This window comes from Lactuca sativa, chromosome 9 (genome assembly GCF_002870075.4).
Source record: "Lactuca sativa cultivar Salinas chromosome 9, Lsat_Salinas_v11, whole genome shotgun sequence".
NCBI classification, from domain to species: Eukaryota; Viridiplantae; Streptophyta; class Magnoliopsida; order Asterales; family Asteraceae; genus Lactuca; species Lactuca sativa.
The window spans coordinates 208,113,295-208,134,825 of record NC_056631.2 but is presented as its reverse complement, the minus strand read 5'-3'; the positions used below and the strand labels follow the sequence as shown (position 1 = coordinate 208,134,825).

The 21,531-nt window shown below is 35.1% G+C and overlaps 1 protein-coding gene and 1 long non-coding RNA gene across 2 annotated transcripts; both read right to left on the bottom strand.

The window, feature by feature from the left end:
* Positions 1 to 41: 41 nt before the first annotated feature.
* Positions 42 to 3,417, bottom strand: LOC111892978 (LL-diaminopimelate aminotransferase, chloroplastic). The gene is made up of 10 exons (XM_023889055.1): positions 3,229 to 3,417; positions 3,011 to 3,087; positions 2,694 to 2,761; positions 2,450 to 2,566; positions 2,190 to 2,252; positions 1,920 to 2,024; positions 1,733 to 1,783; positions 1,093 to 1,413; positions 580 to 786; positions 42 to 475 (listed from the first exon to the last, which is right to left on the bottom strand). Exons 1-10 carry the CDS (start codon positions 3,315 to 3,317, stop codon positions 182 to 184), a joined length of 1,392 nt encoding a protein of 463 aa, XP_023744823.1. The 5' UTR covers positions 3,318 to 3,417; the 3' UTR covers positions 42 to 181.
* Positions 3,418 to 18,749: 15,332 nt separating this feature from the next.
* On the bottom strand, positions 18,750 to 21,531 carry LOC128128775 (uncharacterized). The gene is made up of 3 exons (XR_008226807.1): positions 20,961 to 21,531; positions 20,009 to 20,096; positions 18,750 to 19,307 (listed from the first exon to the last, which is right to left on the bottom strand). It is a non-coding gene; the product is annotated as an uncharacterized LOC128128775 (long non-coding RNA).

Here is a 21,531-nt window from a genome sequence, read left to right as displayed (position 1 = left end):
TATTAAGGTTTAGTTTCTGTTATGAAAATGTACAATCCAAATATCCATAAAACCACAACAATCTTTCCATATCAAAATTCGAAAGTTAGACTAATACAATAGAAAATGAGAAATCATGATTCATGAAAGCAAATTATTGATCGAAAGGTTAAGAAGTACAAAACCTGGTTTTATTTTTGTTTTACTTGTAAAGCTCTTTGAACCTCCTACAAGCTTCCAACACGTTGTTCCTATGTCCAAAAGCACTAACCCTAACAAACCCTTCACCAGCGGGCCCAAACCCACTGCCAGGTGTCGTCACCACATGAGTCTTCTCAAGAATCTCACTGAAAACATCCCATGAGCTTTGACCCGGGAAGTGGACCCACACATACGGGGCATCTTTTCCTCCATATACCTTAAACCCTAGTGAAGTAAATGTATCCACTATAATTTGTGTGTTTTCTTTGTAGAATCCCACCACTTCACGCATAGCCTACAACAATTATAAAACTCATTCATTTTCCATTTTCCATATATTCATTTATGTCTTTTATTATGCTAATTAATATTTTTATGAAATAAAGTTTATAAACTAACCTCAAGACCTTGAGGAGAAAGACATGCAAGTCCACCAGATTGAGCAATGTTTGAAGCTCCATTGAAGCCAGTGCAAACAATTCGGTTGAAGTCTTTTGCAACAGGAAATCCATCTGAATATTTCAGCTCTTTTGGCACTACAGTCCACCCTAAACGAACTCCTGTAAATCCAGCATATTTTGAAAAAGAAGCTGTTTCAATTGCAACCTGCAATATGAACAACATGTTAAAACTTAAAAGTTTGAGTAAATTACACTTTTGGTCCCTAAGGATAGCTCACTTTTTCAACTTTGGTCCTTATTTCAGGTTCTTGTAACGTTTTTGGTCCATGTTCCAAGTAAAATTACCGTTTTCATCTCTGGGTATGGCTGAATTTTGCGAATTTGATCCCAAAAATATAGTCAAAATCTCAAACAATGATCAAGATTACATTTTGGGGACCAAAATTGAAAGAATCAGTTATACTTAGGGACGAAAAATGTAAATTAATCTAAAAGTTTTGATTTTGATTACCTCTTTGGCTCCAGGGATTTCAAAGATGGATTTAGGGGTGTCGCCTGATACATACATGGCATATGCTGAGTCATAAACAATGATGGATCCATTGTCTTTAGCAAACTTTACTAATTGAATAAGTTGTTCCCTTGATGCAGCTGAGCCAGTTGGGTTGTTGGGTGAACAGAAAAATATAATGTCTGTTCGTGAAACTTTGGATAAATCAGGAAAGAAATCGTTTTCTGGTGTGCATTTCATGTACTCAATATTTGCAAATTTCTCAACATCTTTCTGGAATTCTCCTGTTTGACCCATAATCACACTTGAATCTACATAAGCCTGCAAAAGGAAATGAATATCACAAATTAACTCTTCATCTTGAGAGTAAATTACAAAAGATTGTCTTTTATTTTTGTTTTTACCATGTTTAGTCCAAAGTTCCAATTTTTTTCCTTTATTTCAAGATTTTGTATTGATATTGAATGGAACCTTGATATGAAGACTTGAAATAAGGACCAAAATCGATAAGAAACCTTGAATTAAGGGCCAAAACTGAAAAAAGATTGGAACTTTGGACTAAACATGATAGAAATTAGAAAGCACAGGGACCATTTTGTTAGTTTGGTTCTTGATGATTGCATAAGATTGAATTGCTTACTGGGTATGATGGATCTTGAACTGCCATTGTCACATTTGACCCAAATAAGACCTGCCATGAAAATAAAAGTAGAGGGTCAACTGTAAATAATGATATGATATTATCTTTTGTGTTAATGAACTAATAAAGAAGAAAAGGACAAAATGTTAAAAAAATATAGAAGTTATGTTGTAAACCAAGCACAAACCTGAAGGCGAGAAATGTCGGATTTAGCCCCATCAGATACAAATATGTCATCTTCCTCTATGCTAAGGTTAGCATAAAAAGCTGAAGCAAGTCGAGCTCTTAGTTCCTGATCATATAAATGGCATAAATGTTAATTAACTATTGTTGTAATGTACTAAGGTCAATTTGTCAAAGGTGTATGACTGGAGTTTTTACATCAATTCAAGCTATGTATAGTTTATTGCTTTAGAATCATAACTATGATAAAAAAAATACTAAGAATTATATGTACCTTTTCACCTTGTTCAGCTCCATATCCACTGTAACCCTCAACAGTTGATAAACCAAGAGCTCTCTGCCAACCAGAAAATGAAAATATTTGTGTTTATGGGTGTATATACTTAATGACAAAACTACCCTTTTCTAGTCACACTTATAGAAGAAGGACTATACATGGGACAAAAGATATATCATTGAGAAAGGAGGGGACTTTGATTTAAGAAATTTTTTTAATATGCGCTTATTGTTAATTACAGTTAAATGTGATCATACCTTAGCCATGGCTGATGTAATAACATCTGGAATGGGCTCAGTAGTATCACCAATACCAAGGCTTATCACTTGTGCATCAGGGTATTTCAACATGTGAGCAGCTTTCCTTCTACCAATCTGTAATTGAGAACATGAAAAATCTTTGAATCTCATCTCCAAATGCAATGTAACAACCAATTAAGAAAACAAAGTTTAACATCCACATTTGAAACTCTAAGTAACATGTGACAGTGATGTTACAGACCTCTGGAAAGAGGTAACCAGCTTGAAGTTTAGCAATGTTCCCATTTCGGGAGACTTTCGTTTTGTAAGCTGCAGAAGAGCAACAAAGAGAATTAAAAATTTGGATTTCAGATGGTAGTATGGAAATGTTATCAGAAGTATAAATATATAAGTTCCCTCCAAAACATGGGTAAAAGTTCAATATAAAATTGATACACCTCAAATCACTTATTCAGTAAGGAATTTTTCCAATTATGCAGAAGCACCGAATAGATAAAAGTATCTTCAAATTGTGTTGACAATTGAAAACGACAAATTACTAACAAAATGTGTAATTACCAGTCTGTTCTGCAGGGGAAGTAGCTACACATTTACAAACCCCTGCCTTTTTGGGAGGTACACTAACAATCTGAGTTCTGCAGTGAAAAAAATAGATAATTAGAACAAAAATTGAGTAGTGTCTGTTCTTTCGAATAATTTGTGGGAAAACGAAACCAGCCAGCTGTTAATCGAGTAGTTCTCAATTCTGTTACCAAAACAGGGAGATAGATGGATACCTTAGAACATCGAAGCCATTTTGAGCGAAGAAGGAGGATGTCGAAGATGAGAGCGAAGCTGCTATGTGATTATGCTGAAGAACAGACATTGTGATCGGGAAATGATTGGACTGGACTAGCAGGAGTTGTACTAAAAGGCGCAGTCGTTTTTATGGTTGGTAGGAAACCCTAGCTTCTCTAATCTTTGAGGGAATTGCACAACTAGTCCTTGGCCTAATTCTTTTACTACACAAGGGTGTTCATTGGACTATTTCCTAAATATTGTTTATTTAATAAATAAATAAATAAAAATCACAATGATCCTTTAAGTTTTTCCGTATGTCTTTAAATAGTTTTTATGAAATCTTTTTTTTGTATGTGTGATCTCGGAAACAAACATGATACACAAATGATCATTACTTGGATGTATGTTACATAGATATGCTAAATTGAAAAAAAAAAATAAATAAAGATCATTTCTATCATTTTGTGACTTATCTAAAAAAAATTAAAGTATAAAAACCATTTGTTAATTATTGGGATGTTAGTCTCTCACTTTTTTCTTTTGATATTTTTAGCCCTCTTTTTTTTATTTTTTTAAAATTACATTTCTTTTAAAAAATTTCAGTAATTTTTTTTACAAGTTTGTTATTTTATATTTTTCTAAAATTTAGGATTATAGAAATTAGACTTTTACAACATTGTTTTACATGAAATCTTTTTATAAAATATATTTATTTTTACATGAAATATTTATATAAATAAAAAATTATAACTTTTAAATTTTAATCATCATGTAAATATATTTTATTTAATATATAAATGATTTTTTTAATTTATACCATATCTAAAATATTCAAACTACAATACATAATTAAATATTTTCGTTTTCTATTTTTAATCTAAAAAAATTTGAAATATAAAAACATCATTTTATTACTTTTTAATTTTTACATAATGTAACTTTTATGATTTATCTTATACAAATATATTTATTTTATAAAAATATAATGTGTTATTATAAAAAACACACGTTATTATAGAAATAATAGTATGGTGCTATTTTATTTTAAAAATATAATTATGCGGTTTTAAGTTAAAGATAACAATATATTTCGGTTTTAGTTTCATAATATAATTACGGTAAATCTATATTGATTCGATATAACTTTTGATATTTAATTTTAAAAAATCATTTAGTTTTAGCAAAATTTGAATATATGTAACAACCGAAAATACAACCAATTTTAAATTTTTCAAAAACATCTCAATTCCATTAATTCATTACAAAAAGGGTTTTCAATACAAAACATTTAACGTGTTCCCAGAATCACACACTACAAAATCATGAGGAGCGGTACGATCACGCCTTCGCCTTGCCACGATCCAAACATGAAACCACAACTGTAAGCCCGAAAGCTTAGTGAGATATCCCCAAAATACCAACCACAAATACCATACACGTATAACATGCCATAACATATCCGATCACAGAACAGCCATGCATTTTGGGTCTATTGTGTGACTGGTCCGCCGCACCGGCCTACAGTCCACCTGGTCCACCCTCTGAGTCTATCCACATCCATCGAGTCTACAGTGTGATTGGTCCGCCCGGTACCGGGCCTTCAATCCACCTGGTCCACTCTCTGAGTCTACAGTATGACTGGTCCGCTCGCACCGGGCCTTCAGTCTATCTGGTCCACTCTCCGAGCCTTCGGCACGTCTGGTCCGCCCTTTCGGGGCCTACAGCCTATCCGGACCGCTCACTGGGCCTTCGGGACAACCGGTCCGCCCTGGGTATCTTGGCCTACAGCACGCAGCAGGACCTGCCTCAACCCAACTCCAGTCCAAACAACCATGTGCACATATACATAAAATCATATAACAATTCACAGGCAACAGGCAGATCAAACAGATCGCATAGCATATCATCCTCCTAACCAGGATACCGACCTAACAGGTCACTAGCATAGCATCTCCCTATCCCTCCGGATACTGATCTCAAACAGGTCTTTATATACCATCCTAGCTCTCAGGATGCAAACATAACGTAGCAACAACATAACAACAACTACCCGGATCTCAATCCGATAAGGGCCAGCCTTGGTGCCTTAGACCCTGTTGATATAGTGAGGATAACTCACCTCGAAACTGCCGACTGAACAGACAACCCGAACTGCCCCGATCACTGATTCGATCTCCACTGCTGGACAACCGCCAATGCACTGAACTCAAAACAACAATCAACAATTACCAAAATGCCCCTGGAAACCACTGGTCAACCCTTGGTCAAAGACAAGGTCAAAGTCAACTCCTGACTGACCCTACTCGCCGAGTCAACCCTATGACTCGCCGAGTTCCGATAATCAGAACTTCACTCAATTCGCGACCTAACTCGCCGAGTCACCCCGAGACTCGTCGAGTTCAACAACTCTGAGTCCACTCGCATACAACTCACCGAGTCATCCCTTGACTCGCCGATTCTCGACTCGACCAGAAAATATTGGGACTCTTCGACAAGACTCGCCGAGTCCAAGAACAGACTCGCCGAGTCTAAGGCTATCATCAACCCACTCGCCGAGTTGTTCATACAACTCGCCGAGTTCCAGGCTATCTTCATCCGACTCGCCGAGTTGTTCTTCCCACTCGTCGAGTCCCAGTTCATCTTCAAGCAACTCGTCGAGCTCACCTATGTGACTCGCCGAGTACCACTGATCTGAATCCATTCAGAAGCATTCCAGGCCATGCAATTGATCCAAAACATAGATTTAGCCTCATACAACTCATCCATCACGTAAAGTGGCAAACTTTACGTGAAGTCAAAGAGATCTAGGCCTTATTCACTTATAACTAGGGTTTGGGACATGCAAGCTTCACTAAACACTCCAACATAGGGACTTTCATGCTCTCTGATTCTTCTCCATTCCAGATCTGAGGTAGCAACCTCAGATCTAACCTCTAGACTTCCAATTGCATCCATAGACAAGATCCAACAAACCCCAAAATGAAGAAACAACATACAATCAGTCCAAGAACGAGATACTACCTCCAATGGACACCCCAACTGCTATAAAATTCGATTCCAAGCAAAGCCCCTTGCCCCAAGCCTTCAATCTCACAAAATTCCTTCAAAAAACTCCTCAAATGCTCCAAATACACTCCAATCTTCTTCAATCGCACTTTTTAGGGTTTCTGGACTTTAAAGGGGAATAAAGAGGCTAGGGGAAGGGTATAATGTTCTTTAAATAGGGCTCAACCCCGAGGATTAGGGTTTTCTCCACTCAGCGCCTACTCGCCGAGTCCATCTTACTGACTCGCCGAGTCGGCTGCTTAACACGCGACCCAGTCGCGACTCTACTCGTCGAGTCCATCCATGGACTCGCCGAGTCACTCCTTCCCAAATAACACTTTTAGCCCTTCAACTCTACTCTTGCTATTCCGGGATGTTACAATATATTTCTTAATAAAGACATAAAGTTTTCAAAGCAAAATTAAAAAACACATTTGTTAACTAATAAGTAACTACGTTGCTACAAATGCTAAGATAATTAAGCATTAAATAAAATGAATTAAGCGTACTTAATGTTATATTATTCATATGGTTAATTATCTTAGTATATGTAGCAGCGTAGATAACTATTAGCTAACAAATGTTCTTTAATTTAGTTTTTCAAAATTTCATGTCTTTATTAAGGAATGTATTCGAAATTTGATAAAACTAAATAATTTTTTAAAATTAAATTTCAAAAGTTTATATCGAACAAATATAAAATTTATCGTACTTATATGACGAAACGAAAACCAAAATATATTTTTATCTTTAAATCAATACCGCATAATCATAATTTTAAACTAAAATATCACCATATTGCTATTTCTATAATAGCATTTTTTATAATAACATATCATATTTTTTCATAAAAATAAATATTTTTTATAAGATAAATGAAGAAATATATCTTAAAATTAGATCATATAAAAATTAAAAAGTAATAAAATGATGTTTTTATACTTCAATTTTTTTAGATAAAAAAATAGAAAACAAAAATATTAATGTATTGTAGTTTGAATATTTTAGATAATGTCTAGACAATTATATATATATATATATATATATATATATATATATATATATATATATATATATATATATATATATATATATATATTAAATAAAACATATTTACATGATGATTAAAAATTCTAAGTTTTAATTTTTTATTTATATAAATATTACATTTCATGTAAAAAAAACATATTTCATAAAATAAATATATTTCATAAAAAGATTTCATGTAAAACATTGTTATAAAAATTAATTACTAAAATCTTAACTTTTAAAAATATTTAATAACAAAGTTGTGAAAAAAATTAAAAACAAAATAAATAAAAGAAATTTGAATTAAAAAAAAAAAGTAAAAAAGAGGGCCAAAACTATAAAAAGAAAAAGAAAAATAATAAGAGGCTAATTATCTCACAAATGGTCCTTATATAAAATTTCAAAAATGATGCTTAAGGAATGGCAGAAATGATGCTGATACAAAAAATAATAATAATAATAATAAATAAAATAAATAAATAAAAATCAATTTAACTGATCAATCTAATAAACAACCACGTAGAAATCATTTGTGTGCAAAGTTTACTCTGTAGGGACTATCCATACAAAAAGGTTTCATAAGGATTATTTTAAGGACAAGCGAAAAAATTTAAGGACCATCTATGAAATTTTATTCTATTTAAAATGTTTATTAGTGTTTTTTTTTTGGACTTGATACCGGTAATAGCATTTTTTTTTTAATATTTGGACACTAAAAGATATCTTTTATGCCAATGTGACGTTGATAATAAACATTTTTGATAAGTTATTTTGTTTTAACTTATTATAAACTTAATATTAATGGTGAAAACCTACTTTCAAGAAGAGCATGAGTTACTTGTAAAGAGAATTGAAGCACATGATATACCAGTCATTTTTGTAGATTTAATGAAAGATCTTCACATTAACAAAGACAAACAAATTCAATGAAAAATAAACAATTCATATTAAAAAACTCAATTAATCCGAAATGTGAATCTCTTAAACCATATTGAATTATATTAAAGATTGTTTATAAGTGAACAAACGTTAAATCATAGTAACCATAGCTAGTAAAGACTAACATATATTCCAAACTAAAATGTGTATGAAGTGCGAGGGAAAGATACCGCGAACCATTGCATAAAATAAACAATTATGCTATTTGTAAGTTCCATTCTTTCAAGTGTTACAATCCTTTCAACATCTTGAAATGTTTCATCATCTTCATGAGTTACATTAATTGATATTGTATATTCATTAAAGGCATTCTTTCTGATCAAACCGTGGATCTCAAACGTTACAAATGAATCATTCCTATAAGTTAATACAATGAATAATTCCTATAAATTATAACTATATTATACTATAACTCAAACAACTTTTGTTAATTAGAATTACAATATCACTTAAAGTTGCGGGCCACAATCACAACAACAAAGCATAACAATAAGATAACTTATTTGATGAGTTATCAAATCCTAAATCTCAAAATTAGAGATGAATTCTCCCAAAGATGACATAAACAGTAAACCCTTGGTTTACTTGTTGAATAGGAAGATCAGCTTCGTTCGACAACCTCTCTTCTTGTTGTTCTTGATTAAGACCAGAAATTCTTCCGATACTCGTCGAGAGCGACGATAAAAACTATTGGAGTCGACTATTGTTTGTGTCCCCTTATTCTGAGTTTTTGGTAGCCAGGCTATGATTGGATATGACACTTGTTCAATTTTTTTCTCTCTTGTAACAACTGCAATTTTCATCAGTCTTTTTTCTTAAGTCATCATTGAGAAAGGAAGAGAGATCATAAGAGGCGGTGAGGGTCGAGAGGTTGTGGAAACGAAGGTAAAGGATGACAGGCTTTTTAATTTTTTGGGATTTTGTTTCCTCCTTAGCTACTAAGAAGGAAGGACGTGCATTACCTAAAAAATATAAAACAACAACCAATTTTAGGACACGCGAATACATGTCCAAAATCCTTTAAATTTTATAAGATATGACATTTTTACGACACCTACTTATGCATGTCATAAATCTAATGCATGTCATAATTCACGTGTCACTAAAAGCCTTTATTCTAGTAGTGATTTCAACCAACATAGCATGCAAGCAAACAAATAATAGCCTACGAGTATAGCTAAGCATACAATAATGTTATAAAAACTATGTCATAAGTAATACAGTAAGAAAACTCACATGAACAATTACTCAAACAGTCATAACAATCTAACTGGCGAGCAAACACACCAAACATATATCAACATATAATAATATAACTGATGAATATATAAGGAAATCTAGTAACTAATATCTATATTCTTCACTAATCCCCTTAATATTGAAATGACTATCAAATAAGGATTAGCCAGTCAAGATAGTCAGGAGGCATGATTATTTCGGCATACAGTCTTTCTGAAATCCAACAACCAGGCCAACGTATCTATCACAAACACCGCTCCCATAAGTAGATTAGTCACTTCATAGCTAAGATTAATGATTAATGTAACACCTCGAATTTTAGACGAATTTTTTCATTTTTAAAACTTCCAAAAACATGGTTTCACAATCAGATCAATTACAAGCCATATCAAAACCACAAATATCATAGTTATTAGAGTACATAAGAGATCATGTCCCAATAGTAAAATCCCAATGCATGTGTACAATCAGACCTTCGCCTTCCCGCGATCCTACGAAGTACCTGCCACATACAAATCATCAACTTTAAACACAAAGCTTAGTGAGTTCCCTAAGATACCACATACAACACAACATAAGTAAACAATTATGGATTATCTACAACACTAGGACTATCAGTAGTCCTAGTGAGCTAACAGCACACTCGTAAGATTATCTGTAACCCCTAGTTGTCTATCAACAGCCCCAGTCACAAACAATTATAATATCATCACATAACATAATATAACAGCTAGACTCAGTTGGTCTAGATATTACAGCTAGCCTACCATACAGGTAAAAGTAAATGAGGAGACTCGCCTGACACTGATGACACGAAAGCATAGCACCCGAACTGTAGAAAAATAATTATCCTTAATTAAAATTAAGGTCCAAACTGATGGGTTTTGGTCATAAGACATCCTATGTGCTCATACAAACCCTAAAGCTCGGATCTAGGTTTCTCTATTGTACATACTTTGAATCCAAGACTTTGAATCCTAATTCTAGCATATGGAAATCAGAATTCACATGTAAATAGGTTTAAGAACATACCTTGATTGTTATATAGCAATAACAATCTAATTCCTCCTTGAATTGACCTTGGAAAGCAGAGAGTCACAAGTGTCACTCCTCTAATGGCTTACAAACACCATAAGCAAGTGGAGAAGGTATAAGGAGAGAGGAGGGAGGTTAGAATTCGTATCTAGGACTTCTTGGGAAGGGATACTCGAATTCATGACCTTGGGGTTGTTTATATAGGTGTAGAGATAGGGTTTCAGTCATTATCCTTATCTAGTTGATTATCCATTAAGCAACCAATAAGATAATCCTTGAATCCTTATCATACTCGAATTCTAAGACTTTCCAACCTTAAATTCGTTCACCATACTTATAAGATAATCCTTACCTTATTTTGTAACTATCACATAATTACAAATCAGCCCCTCTAGTTTAATTAATTACACTTGATCACAAAATCAATTCTCAATTAATTATTGACCAATATTAATTAAACAAATATGATTTCTCCTTTAATATATTATATTAATAAATCATATTATCCTCTCTCTCTTTATTCATTTCTCCAATCAAGTTGCTTTGGTGAAGGCAACCCAAAAGGACCATGCACCATTGGGTCAAGTACATACCAAAATAGTTATGGACTTAAACACTAATCCAACAGTCTCCCACTTGGATAAGTCTAACAACTATTCTGCGTATGACTTCGGATCCCGATCTGCAATCGTAGCTTTCCAAAGCCGCTGTCAACTCTGATCATATCAAATACGCGTGTCCTTAAGATAAGGGATCATATATTCCTCCATTCTAGATATCATATGAGAAACGATTTCAAATCATTCTCTTTGTACTCTATCTCGATTCCCGATTTATGACGACTGACTAATTGAACAGATCAAATTAGCCCTAGCCCGGCCGAGCATTTACGTTTGTCATCACTAAACCATCGAGGGGCCCAAAGATATCGCTTTTATCCTACTTTGGATAAAAGGAACGGATAAACTTTGATACAATGCTTGCTTGTACTCACGCACCGAATCACACACAACAATATGTTTTATAACACCAAGTTACTAGTACGTTTACATATTATCAATGTGCAACCGATTTGCAAGATACAACTCACACATCTCGGTTTCAAGAATATAAGATGTTATCGTCTCACCAATCACTCGTGATACAATCCATGGAGTGATCCAAGTGAGCGTGGGTCTAATCCAATGCTCAAATCACATTCATAAGCACTCATGAACGTTGCAGCAAACATTTGCTTATGTCTAATACTTTTCTAGACATTCCACACACCAATTCACGACAGTCTTCATTCATACCTACTTCCAACATATGAACGACTGTGGCCCGTTTGAATAATTCGATTATTCTTAATAAACTCAATTATTCTGGAAGTCAAAACATGCAAATGTGAAACACAAGAATAATACTAATCCCATATGGCCTCAAACCTTTGAGTATAAATAAAACTCCTTTTATTTATCACCATATCGATTACTCATTATTTGTCGTTTCGGGTAATCAACTTCTTACTTGAATTACACACTTATCCCATGCTCCTAGCATGCACACAATGTTTACCTATGGTTCTTACTTTGTGAAATAGATCACATTGAACACATTTCCAATCATTCTCATTTCACAACTCCAAATCCTTTTCATAAGTGAAAGAATATCAAATTCTTGCTACTTATAAAATATGCTAGATTCTAACATTCTATGCAACTTATCCTTTCGTAATGTCATTGCACCAAAGTCACAAAGACTATTGTCAATGATATTACAAAGTCTTCTATCGGAGATTGTTACAAGACAATTCCATAGATGTGATGTCTCTCACTCAAAGTACTTTCTTTGAACATCCTTTTGCATAGAAGTTTCTAATCTTAGTCATAGATTTCTCAATATTCAATTCCCAATATGGACACACTTCCATATGTTCCATATGACAACTCATTCTTAAAAGAATCTTATCTATTCGTAATGATGTCGATATGTTTCATCCAATATGGAAACATTTCCATATTTTCCAATACTATACTTCCAACTACTCACAAGCGACCAATCCTCGTCGAACTTGGATTGTCCTTTGATAGTTGTTTAATTATTTTAGTCAAAACCAATTCTAGTCCCTTTTCCCTCTAAATGCGCTCTACATTTGGAAAATTTTAGAATGGTCAAACATTAAAGCATTTGCAATCGATCCTATACCCGAAGCGTATGGGACACGACGCATAATGTTTAATTTGCTATGTTCTCAAAATTCGAATTGTGAAGAGGGATGCCGTAATCATAATCGAAATTTTAAGAACACACTTTGTACCTTTGACTAAATTTTATTAACATTTCTCAACCTAAACCTTTAGATTTGAAATGAAGCATAATATTCTCTCCCTTAATTATAGCAAAACAACTCTTCAACTATTGCGACTTTGCAAAGTATGACTCTTGTTTTCTATAATTAATATTGCTAACCTTGCAATACTTTCCTTAATAATCATACAATCATAATTTTTATGCTCCCACTATCTTGATGATTATTATAAAACATAACACTTATGCTCCCACTAGCTTCGACATGTATTCATAAACATCTTAACTTTCAGAAAACAATGCTTATTGAATTTCTTAAGTTCATGTTTCTAATACTTAGTGCTTTGATAATCTTTTATCAACGTTTCTTGATATTATACACATTTGCCTTCGATAGTTCATATGTGTGTCTAAATAATTAAGACTAATTGCCAAACCTCACAATTCAAATTATGGAAAGGGATGCCGTAACCATAATTGAATTCGAGAATGCAATTTTACAATTACTATCTTCTTAAAATCTGTCTTAGTGAAAGCATTTCCTCACAATCATTTTCATGAAGGAGGAAATCTTATGACACTTAGATTTAAACAGTGTATTTGTTCCTATCCATGTGAATTTGACAAAACCAAGGTTTACGACAAATTCAAACTCTTATGGATCGAACTTTCTTGATCTCGATTTCTTGCCTTTATGGTAGCACAGCTGCCCACCATGTCTTCCAAGTAGTTAAGCAGCTCACCCTTTCCTATCAATGTACCTTTCATTGATTAAGGTGCTTTGTCTTTTATGCGTTCAAAATGAGAACTCATAGAACTCACATGCATAATTAACTCGATTGGATTGGCACAGAATCAAAATAATGTCAACACGATAGGTTGTAAACCTCAACTCGTGTGCTAGTGATGATCGATAAGGTTTATTTGATTTGTTCTTGAAACCTTTCAAGACCATAAAGACTCCCACTGACTCCTTGACATATAAGATTCTCTTGTCAAAAACCATTTCTTGACAAACAAATATTCAAGAGTTAGTGTAGCTTTTATCAAAACACTTCATAAATTGGTCCTAGTTGGTCTTTGTCTTATCCAAGACATCACAACTTTCCACATTTAATGAAAGTTACAAACCTTCTTAATACCTTTCACTCAATGTCACAATCTTAACTTTAAGACTTGTTATTGGAATGAAGTATGATTGACTTATTGATTTAACCATTTCTTCAATTCTTGATTCCTCTTCTTAGACATACAATTGTACTAAGACTCACTTAGAGGATCAATTGAGATATGGTTCTTAATCATTAAGACATAACATAAAAGCTACTCTCCCTTCTTCTTAGAATGGAGAAACTTTTATCCTTTTGCCTACTTGATTCTTCTTATTCGTTCTGCTATTGATCTAAACCCTTTAATCAATTCAGAATTACACTTAATCTTGTAAGTATAATCATATTTACTAAACCTTTAGTAAATCATGACGAATATCTTTGTTACTCTTATGGTGGACTTGATCAACACGCAACTTTGTGTGCTCGATCTCATAGTCCTTCACTTGACACTTTGTCAACGAATCAGTCTAATTTCCAAATACGAAGTTTCTCATTCATCGTGCATCCACGTTGCATGATTCCAAGTTTCTGTCCAATTGAAACTTTGGGCGATGAGAAACTCTCCCTATTTGGTAAATTCTTGACATTTCCATAAATAACATAACTAAGAATCATATCCATTCGTTGTAGAAATATTCGAACATCAATTTTTCATAACGATTTCATTGTAAGGAAATAAACAAATAAATAAATAAGTCAAACAAAATTTATTTTATTTATAAAAGCAGCGGAAAAATTTGTCCTTACAATGCAAAATCCATTGAAAACTATGTACAAAAGAAAATTTCTAACAACTCTATCATAACTTTCTAAGCTCAAAATCTAATCATCAAGTCCATGCGATCGAGATCCATCTCTTGTGGTTAGATTCATCTTGCTCTCTTATCGAGCTTCCTTTCTTTTCAAAACACTCAAATGTAATCTTATTACATCATGTATTAAGAATCAATGAATAGGAACTTAATGGAGTTAGATAGTGGATTTTTACCTAAAGCGCAGTCATATCTTTGACTCTCCCATCTCTTAGATCTCTTAGGTAATTAGGGCAACTTCGTCTCCAATGCCCCTTCTCTTGGCAATAAAAGCAAATTGACTCTTTTGGAATAACACATGGAACTACTTCGGACATCGCCTTTCTCTTATGATCAAACTTTTCGATCATTGCATGTCTTTCATTGCCATTGTCTATATCCATAGAGGTCTTGAAGGCAGATTCACCAATCAACTTTGCTTTTCTATTGCGCCAAACCATTGCTGATTCGGCAGCAATAAGCATATAGGTGAGATCTATAAGGGTCACGTTGTGGTTCGTCATATAGTACTCTCTTTCGAACTCACTATATGAGTTGGGAAGTGACTGAGGAACCCAATCAACAACCATCTCTTCATTAACAACGGATCCCATCATTCTTAGTCTATCAATGCGCGACTTCATCCCTAGGATGTGTACACACACCGACTTTCCTTCTTTATGTTTACTTGCCAAAAGGGCTTGAGTGATATTGAACCTTTCAATTTTACAATCTTGTAGGTTAGGGAGAATAATTGGAGGAGGAGGAGGAAGTGAAGCATGATTTCTTGATCCTTGATCGAATCGTGGAATATCATCTTCATGTGGAATGCTTGTTCCACGGGATTTGGGAATACCATAGTTGTCAAACTTTGACATCTACAATACGGGAGAAAAGCGAATTCAAGTTAGTTGATTGATTGAGTCCTTGGTAAATCACCCAAATGAAATTCCAAGGCTAGGACCCAACACAATATTCTACAACTCGGGAGAGGGATGCCGTAACCCTAATTGCAGAATATTTGAAGGTAAGTGAATGACGATTCACTAATTTCCACCATGAAAAACGAAAATTAAATTTAAGTTTTAAATCTATGAAAACTCCTAGATCCTTTGAGATTCATTGAACTTTCAATGGCATGTTTAAATCTCGATATGCCCCTCTTGTTTGTGACTGGGATGCCGAGGATCACAAAGCGGGTGTGAATAACCATGCAAACTTACATGGTGCCCTCACATGTTACAGTCGCCTATTCGATGTGCCGGTAAACCACACACGCTCCACCGAACTATGACAAACATTGAGTCACCCTTTGCTACCTTTGCTTAGACCCATTTAGTGTGCCGGTTAACCACACACGCTCCACTAACGTCTTCGCAAGGGCACAAAGTGTAATTTCATGGAATTGCATCAATTCACTTTTGCCTAAGTAACTAAGATTGGGAATTTTTGAAAAACATTTAGTTACTTTTATAATTCATTATTCTTATAAAGGAAGGTTTCGTCCTATCCTACCCGTTCGGCTAACGACTCTCCACTGGTCAAGAGTGCGGTGGGTAAGAGTGGATACCCATTCAATCGCCATTTTATAGGCAATTTCCTTAAACACCCCTTATAGACCAGCTTCGTGAATGAGGCCTACTAACGGTAAGACTGACCTTTACTCATATATAATGTTAGACTTTTAATGTTATATATAGTATAGGGTGTATTTTACACTTTTAAAATATTAGGCAGTTCAATTTAACAATTATACTTTTAATTTACTTAAATTGTAAACCTAAACTTTTATGGATTTATTAAACCTCTTTAATTAAACACCTTAATTAGTTAATAAAACCATAAGGGTGTGATTTGAACTTTTTCAAAACTATACTTGAGTTTTAGAATTTAACATTCCTAATTAAACTTTTAATCAACTTTTAAATTCCAAAACTTGAGGGCAAGTTTTGAAACATTTCAACACATTAGGGTTTAGAATTTAAATATGCATCAAAATTAAACTATTTAATCAAAATTTAAATTCCAAAACTTGAGGGCAAGTTTTGAAACCTTTTTCAAAACATTAGGGTTTCAACTATTTAAATTTCAAAACAACAAAACTTTTGGGGTTCAAATTTAAACTATAAAACCTAAAGGGCCAAATATGAAACTTTTCACAACAACAAGGATCAAATAACAAATAATTCAAATTAACATTTAATCACATAATTATCCATATTTGATGATTTCTTGCAAAACAATTTATCAATTTACTTAAAATAATTAATCAATTATCTTATAAGGAAACAATTATCTTATTAATTGTTAAATATCTTCAATTAGATTAAAATTATAGTCAAATATATCATATAATCGGATTAATATTAATCTAAGATGATAAGGTAACTATCCCAATGCAAAAACAGCAAGAAATCCCGAGATAAGCACTGTCTGACGCACCGACTCGCCGAGTCACCCTCTGTAACTCGCCGAGTAGGGTCAACTCGCCGAGTCCACAGTGGGACTCGCCGAGTCCATCAAGCAGAACACCAAAAATCGAATTTTTTAAACATATCAAGCATCAATACAATAGAAACCAGTCAAGGCTCTGATACCACTGATGGGTTTTGGTCATAAGACATCCTATGTGCTCATACAAATCCTAAAGCTCGGATCTAGGTTTCTCTATTGTACATACTTTGAATCCAAGACTTTGAATCCTAATTCTAGCATATGGAAATCAGAATTCACATGTAAATAGGTTTAAGAACATACCTTGATTGTTATATAGCAATAACAATCTAATTCCTCCTTGAATTGACCTTGGAAAACAGAGAGTCACAAGTGTCACTCCTCTAATGGCTTACAAACACCATAAGCAAGTGGAGAAGGTATAAGGAGAGAGGAGGGAGGTTAGAATTCGTATCTAGGACTTCTTGGGAAGGGATACTCGAATTCATGACCTTGGGGTTGTTTATATAGGTGTAGAGATAGGGTTTCAGTCATTATCCTTATCTAGTTGATTATCCATTAAGCAACCAATAAGATAATCCTTGAATCCTTATCATACTCGAATTCTAAGACTTTCCAACCTTAAATTCGTTCACCATACTTATAAGATAACCCTTACCTTATTTTGTAACTATCACATAATTACAAATCAGCCCCTCTAGTTTAATTAATTACACTTGATCACAAAATCAATTCTCAATTAATTATTGACCAATATTAATTAAACAAATATGATTTCTCCTTTAATATATTATATTAATAAATCATATTATCCTCTCTCTCTTTATTCATTTCTCCAATCAAGTTGCTTTGGTGAAGGCAACCCAAAAGGACCATGCACCATTAGGTCAAGTACATACCAAAATAGTTATGGACTTAGACACTAATCCAACACAAACAACTCACGAGTCCAAAGCCACGGTTAAACCTACTAAGGGCAAAAAGGACCATTTTGCCCTTCCCTTGACCCCAAAACTCCAAACTTTGACCAAATGTCAAAGTCAACAAAAGTCAACACCCCGTGAGTACGTTGGGGGTACTACACCTAACGTTGGGCGTACAGCTGATCAAACATGTGACGAGGAATAACCAGACTACGTTGCGCGTAGTCAGGAGTACGCACAACGTACTCCCCAGATCTCCAAATCCTTTACTAAATGTCTTAATCCGTTAAGACATTTAACCTAACTTTATATTTGACTAATTTAAAGCTTCTTATTCCATAAAGTCGTGGGCTTTAAGCCTTTGCATGGCTATGGGGGGGTTAAAACATCATTTCATCCATTCCAAGCTACTTTACTCATGCATGAGTCAAAAGGGAAGATCAAGCAAGCATTTTTATCAACCAAAATGCCATAAGATGCATGAAAGGACAACCTAAACTCCCTGGAGAGTCCCAAACTCAAAGAGGTCCAAACTTGGGGACTTAAGCTCATAAATCCTACACTAAAGAGATCTAGAAGATCACTAGCCAAGGTATAAGCTTTATACCTAAAAATGATGTACAATGATGGGAAGTTTCTGGATCTCTAGCTTGATGGCACTTTCTTATTCTTCTCTAAGCTTATTCTTCAACTACAAGAGCCAAGAATCACTCAAATCTTGCAAAATCACATACATAATCCAAACACATGAGATTAGGATTTTAGAGAGGGTTGGAGGCTGATAAGGGTGGCTAGAAATAGATTCATAATGTTCTTTATATAGGGTTAAATGAAGTATTAGGGTTTTGCATATGAGCCTAGTATGCCCAACGTACCCCTTGGTACACCCAACGTACTAGTTGGCCTCCGCAATTCTGCATGGTGCATGAGTATGTTGTGCGTACTCATGTGTACGTCCGACGTACTAACTTGCCAACTTTTCTCTTTTAGGGACTAATTTGATACTTTTGGGAAAGATTCAAGAGTGATTGTAACATCCCAAAATTCAAGGCCAAAAAAAATCATTTTTAATTAGGTTATTACATAAACCCAAAGTGCGAATAATACAATATAATATTATGAAATCATATCAGAGTATAATCCCAAGGATCTCGTGTGCGGAAAACACAGTGTGATGCGCTGCGATCAAGTCGGCTCCTTTCCTTTGCAAACAAAGCACCTGAAACCAAAACTGTAAACCGTAAGCACGAAGCTTAGTAAGTTCCCCCATCATACCACATAATACCATCGGTATCTTTCAACCGGTAACTACCATCGGTATCTTTCAACCGGTAACCGGGGACTATTTCACCCCTAGCACTATCGCATAGTAATATATCATAAACATTGGATCACGTACTATCATCATAAACATGTTGATCACATACTAACATCATAAACATGTTGGTCACATACTAACATCATAAACATGTTGATCACATACTAACATCATAAACAGACAAATAAGCATTGTATGGGTTCTGTATACCCCCTTTGGTATCTTTCAACCGGTATCCACCATCGGTATCTTTCAACCAGTATCCGTCATCTGTATCTTTCAACCAGTATCCACCATCAGTATCTTTTAACCGGTAACCGGGGACCATTTCACCCCTTACCACTACCACATAATAACATATCATGATCATACTGTTAGGCATGCATGGGTACTATCTAACCCTTCGGTATCTTTTAACCGGTAACTATGAGCTATATCACCCCTACCACTACTAACACATATGTCATAGCATCCTAGCACATAAAGTATATCAGATAACAACACACCAGATAATTATCATAAAGACAATCATCTAACAAATAACTCCTACTAGTGGGTCGGCATTATGGCCGTAGACCCACTCCTACTGGAAGGTAACTCACCTTGCACTGCTGAAGTCCCGTAAACCCAACCCCATACTGCTGAAGTCCCGCAGACTCGACCCCAACTGCTGGATGACAGATTCCCGATCTGTCAATATCAAAACATCACCCAATTAATAATTGGGTCCCAACACATAACCAATAGTACATTCTTTGGATAACTACTACATTACCCCCAAGCTTGGCTCATTCAATCCCAATGCCCAATCCATAGGCCCAAAGTCAATTAGGAATCAAGCCCAACACATGACCCAATTATCCAAATTGGGCCCAGGCCTATACATGGTCTTATTCTAAGGCCCAACATCATATAATCATTAAGGCCCAAAGTATGGCCCATCTATGGCCCAATTTTACAAATTGGGCCCAAACCCCTTACATGGGCCTTACCCTAGGCCCATTAAGTATTCTAGTCCATTTGCTTGACTTTGGATGGCCCATTAATAAGACAATCATCAAGGCCCAATAGAAGGCCCAACAATACACTCATGTGAAATTAGGGTTTCACATAAAATGACGATTAGGGTTAAGTGTTTCTCACTTAACCCATTAAGGACTTAATCCATTAAGTCTATCATTCTTCTAAATAAGTCATATGGTGTGATTGGGCTTAATCACACAATTCCATTATTCCAATGGCCCACAAGTGGGTCTCAATAAGTCCAAGCCCATAAATCCAATATTAGAGTTTTCTAAACCCTAATTACGGTTTCCAACCCATCTTAGCCCAATAGGCCCATTAGGGTTTTAGTCCCTTGACCAAACATCCCCAAACTAACAATCCCAACACAACTAAGCACACCGCCACCCGACACGGCGGCCGGTAGCGGCAGCCACCACCTTTTTGGTTTTCTTTCATTAATCAATTATTTTTACAGTTACAAAGCCCATCCGATCAACACACGTACACCCTAATCTAATTACAAACACATATATACGAAAATATACCCACCCATGGTGGTACACGGCGGCAACCACCACGTCACGGTGGTGGCAGTGGCTTTTCCGGTCAAACAAAGTCACGCACAACACAAACACATGTTTCTAATTGTAACAAACACCCCAGCCACCCGCCTGGTGGCGGCTGACGACGACAGCAACAACGCGAGTGGTAACAGCGGCGGCTTAAGGCGGCGGCTTGATGTTCGCAAGGTGGCAGAACGAAAGAAGAAGGAGACACAAAGAAGCTCCGACCGTGTCTTCCCGGTTGCAGCGCAGTGGCGGTTCACAGCAGCAACATCCGAAACCGTGGCGGATTATTCCGACTCCTATGGCGACTAGGAGGCTGACGGACACACCGGCGGTTGGCAACAGACGACGTAGTAATAAAACCGAATGGAGAGGAGAGGATATCCATCGACTTTCTTTATATCTACATGTTTGTCCATTCTCTGATCGGAAAAAACGAAATGAAAGGAGGAGGCGATTGGGGAGCCACAAGGTGGCGCAGCGCCGAGAATTGTAAGGGTGGAAGTGACCGCCGGCGAGAGGTTCTATGGATGGAGGGATGCGGCTGTAAGAAT